A 4,773-nucleotide genomic window follows, 5' to 3' on the forward strand; every position below is an offset into this window, starting at 1 on the left:
CAACTTTTGGCTAATTAAATAATCTAGGATTAACGAATGTTGGTTCAGTTCATACTATTCAAAAAGATATTTGTTTTTAAGCTACTTTAAAGAAGGTGTACACTTTATCTCTTTTTAAGCTTCATACATGCAAGTAAGTATTCAAGAAATATCATATTGAAAACCTGTTTTACTCCTATGACTATGTGCGAAATGTGAGGTCTTGTATGAGTTTTGATGCTAAATACGTTAAAAGTTTTAAGTTTAAGGTAATATATTCAAGATTTTAAAAATATAATATTAAGATTACATTTTACTTCAGATTTGACAAAACCTTTTTTAAAATTGTATTTTATATTAAAAAACGCATTAATGATGAAAATAAATATATAGGCACAAGAATGTTTGAAATTGATCTTAGAGATGGTTTGGTTGGATTGAACAATGAGAATTGGAAAAGATAATTGATTGGGAATATAATGATATGAATTATGGGATGGGACAATTTAAGAAAGGAATACTAAGTAAAGACGCATTAAGTAATTAAAACTTTACAAACTCACAATACAAATTAACTCTCACATAATTAGACATTTTCAAAAGGATTATTATCCAGAGTGAAATTGAAACATTACTGATTATAAAACTTTATTATAATGTATAATAATGTATTAAACTTTAATTTTGTTGATTCTCATTCTATTTGCTTGTTTCCTTTGTTAAATTGCAAAAATATGTACTTTTCAAAAATATACATGACATATTTTTAGAATTTTTATTTGCTTCTCCTGACGATCTTTTAAGCATTCTGTAAAGTATAAGGGTGGCTCTTGATGTTACACATCATTTCATTAAGTTTTGTTTTCATATATATATAAAGGTTTATCTAAATACATAATAAAAAATCCTATAATAAAATTGCATGCCTTCAGATAAAACGTTATTTGTTTTCATTTTTAATGATTTTTTTGATTTATTTTTGTGTTTTGGCAATATTTCAGTCAATTTTTACAGTTTTAACAAAATCAGCCACTTTTAAGAAAGTCGACGACCTAAGCTTTATATTGAAATATATTTCTTTTTAAATAAATAAATTTTAAAAACATGTAAAAACATTTTCAAAAAGTCTGCAAAAGATTTTACAATCGTCTGTAAAGCTTTGAGCTCTTAAAATGTGTTTAAAAATGGTTAAAGTATAGAGTTATGGAGACCTGTAGATATCGTTTTCCAGCCCGGAAGCTAAGATACATTTTGGTTTCTCCAACGTGATATTTTTGTTGGAAATAGATACCTCTTGTTGGCGCATCTGAAATTGGTTTCTATGGAGTTCCTGCTCTTTTATACTCAAATACCAAAGTAGGATTTCTTTTTCAGCGACTGTAGCGATTTCAAACCCAGACAAGGCAAGTCACCCTGATGGCCAGGGTTCTCTAACAACTGTCTCCATCAAGTTGCCCACCTTTTGGACGGATTCTCCTGAGGTCTAGTTCATACAGGCTGACTCCCAGTTTGTGATTAAACGAGTAATGGCCTCCCTGACCCAGTTCCATAACTGTGTTGCAGCCCTCCCCTAGGATGTTGACACCTGTCTCATAGACCTACTTCGCGACTCTCCAGCAGAACCTTACATTGCCCTGAAATCCCCTCTTGTTCAGATGTATACCCTGACCAACTTCCAGAGGTACCAAGCACTCCAGAGTATTCCGGTTCTAACTGATCAGAGACCGTCAGAGCTGATGGATAAAATGTTAGTTGTCCTCCCTGAAGATGAGAAGGCAGGTTTTTTCTTCCAAGGGCTTTTTATGGATCATCTTCCTGCGGACATTCGGTCTCACCTTATGATTGAATGGATTACTGATCCTCGATGAATGGCTACCAGAGCAGATAAGCTCTTGACAGTATGTGGAAGAGTTAATATGGTGCAATCTCTCTCTTCTCAGGTTTTTGAGGATATTTCTCTAGTTTCTCACAACCCCAGAACAAGATTATCCTCTTGCTGTGCTAGAACCAGCAGTTCAAGACCATCAACATCCTCTTACTCAACAGAGTGCTGTTACCATCGTAAATGGGGAAAGATCCCATTTGGGAAACTAGTTAATGGCGGGGATGTAAATAACACAGTTCCCACCAAGTTTTCGTCCTCACTTCTGTTCCTCAAAAACAGGCTGAGTTCCGCCAAATTCCTCGTGGATACTGGAGCTTCTGTGTCAGTTTTCCCTCACCTGCCTTGTTCTCCTTAAGCTCCAGGATCAGGGATCCAATTGAAAACTGCTGACGGTATGAATACCTATGGTTCCTGCTGTTTGGCTCTGCAGTTCGGTTCTAGACGTTTTGACTGGAGTTTTGCTTGCAACATTTCCATGCCAATCCTGGGCTCAGATTTCTTAGGTCACAATCATCTCCTGGTTGATGTTGCAGGTTCCTACCTCCTTGACTCCTCAACCCTGGAATCTATGCCTGCCCTTTCATCTAACTCATCCAACAGCAGCTCAGATCTCTACACAGCTCTTCTCTCTACCCCTGAGGAGTTCTGTGATTTCCTGTCCAAGTACCCGGATGTAGTATCCTCCAAGGGTTTCCTACCTTGCCTGGCCTGCCGGCCTGATGCAGAAAAGATGGAATCTGTAAGGAAGGATTTTGCAGCTATGGAATCCGCGGGGATCATCCAACATTCTTGCTTTCCTTGGGCCAGCCCTTTACTCATGCTGAAGAAACCTGATGGTTCCTGGAGGCCTTGTGGCGATTACCCCCGTCTCAATACTCAAACCCTTCCTGACAGATATCCTTGACCAAACATTGCGGATTTCTCAGCTAGGCTTCATGGTTCCAAGGTGTTTACTAAGTTAGATTTAACCAAGGCATATTTCTAGGTTCCAATGTCTACTGGAGACATTCCTAAGACTGCAGTAATCACACCTCTGCCCGGATATCTTTGTCTGTAGATGCCTCTGGTTCTCATGTTGGAGCAGTCTTGCAGCATGGATACTTCTTGCTGGACCCCTCTGGCGTTTTATTCAAAGAAGTTATCCGTCTTAGAGTCCAGATATTCCACCTTCAACTGTGAATTGTTTTTTGCTTATTCCGCCCTCCGCCATTTCTGTTTTCTCCTAAATGGTGAAGAGTTTGCTTTGTTTACCGAGTGAGGGGAAGAAGGCCAGTCACAACAATTTCTAGTTTGAGCCACATTCTCCTCATTTTCTCGTACGAGGCACCTCAAAATCCTCGTCCTTTAAATATTATCTTTTTAAAGTGTTCAATTCTCCAAAGTGAAACAATTTTCTAAGAATCTTGTCATGTAAGAGCATAAACAAAATATTAAATTTTTGTAAATCAAAAAAATACTTTCAATAGAATTAAAGTTTTTGAGTGCAATGTTGTGTTTTGAATCTTGGGATCTTTTATCATCCGAAGGATAAAATTAATTTCTCTCAAATATCCAATGGCGATGGTAGGAGAGAGATATTGTCAGTAACAGGTCAGGGTGCAGACTTTACAAACACTGTTTTAGTTGGAGGTCTAAAACTTATCAAATCTCACTGTTAAAAAGGAATAGCATAATGGCTGATTGAAATGAACCATTTGAATAAACTTATTCATTCCATATTAAACAAATTATGTATATAGTGTTTTGTCATAAAAATACACAAAATTAAGACTATTCTAAAGCTAATTTGCATCACAATACCAAAACTGTATTATGTTATATTAAACAGAAACATTGTGACGGCATGAATCAGACAGCTATTTGCGAAGTTATACAAGTTTTGAACTCTAAAATTTACAGGAGAGCATTATTCAACCTAAAAAACCCAAGAGGGGAGGAGCTCATATCTTAATGATTCCCACTGTATCCGCTCTTATCCCTCATCAAATTCTCGTAGCTTGCACATTACCGTTTTTACCATTTTGTAAACTAACTAATTCAACTGTTTGTTGAACGGTTATTGTAAGTAACAAAATTATACTGGTGTTGTTAATGGTATTATTTAGTATAATATTTAAATATTATTCGTATGTATTTTCCCTTATAAATCCTCTGCAGAGTTTCTATAGTTGGTGATGATGGGGACAAGATAATTACAGTTTTTCTAGGATTCATTATTGGAACTCTACTGTCCTATAGATTGGGGGAGGAGATAAACCTTTGGAAAAACATACTCTCATCTATATGTATACATATCTATGTACAATAGAAATTGAGCACAACAAACACCAATCATTTGATATAATAATTGAATAATTCCATTGGATATATGCCAATTTGCAAGAATTAGACAGCAAATCGAAAGTACAGAAAATGCGCCCTGGGGCCTGGAATGTCATAACTTCAATAAAAACTGTTTTAATTTCAAATTCTGACTATCTACTGTGGTTTCCAAGATCAATAAGAATACAGCAGCGGCAATAATGTTGCAAATATTGTTTAATATATGTGTTAATTTGAAGTGTTCTTTCTTCACCAATTTATCATTATATAGTATTTTAGCTAAATAATATGAACAAATATTTTGCTGACTTTTTTCTTCTAAATTTTTAAAACTGTTATATCGTTAAAATTAAAAGCAAGAATTAAAAATATAAATTCTGGAAAAAAAGTGATTTGAACTAGTCACTGATGAACATAAGATTCTAACTTTGACAATTTAAAGTCGCTAGAGTTCCCCTTGTAGAAATTCAGTAAGTTTTTAGCATTTATTCGTCTGATAAAACCTGCAAAAAAAAATACAATAAATTACATAGTAAACATTTATAGCAACTTAGATATGAAAGAGATTGTGTTTTATAAAATGGTTT

General features: G+C 35.0%; 1 protein-coding gene across 1 annotated transcript; it reads left to right on the top strand.

Annotated features, from left to right (window-relative positions):
* The first annotated feature begins 2,258 nt into the window (after window positions 1-2,258).
* LOC111705446 (uncharacterized) lies at window positions 2,259-2,768 on the top strand. Its single transcript, XM_023478035.1, has one exon. It carries the CDS (start codon window positions 2,259-2,261, stop codon window positions 2,766-2,768), a length of 510 nt encoding a protein of 169 aa, XP_023333803.1.
* The last annotated feature ends 2,005 nt before the right edge of the window (window positions 2,769-4,773 follow it).

This window comes from Eurytemora carolleeae, unplaced genomic scaffold (assembly GCF_000591075.1).
Source record: "Eurytemora carolleeae unplaced genomic scaffold, Eaff_2.0 scaffold63, whole genome shotgun sequence".
Taxonomy (NCBI): Eukaryota; Metazoa; Arthropoda; class Copepoda; order Calanoida; family Temoridae; genus Eurytemora; species Eurytemora carolleeae.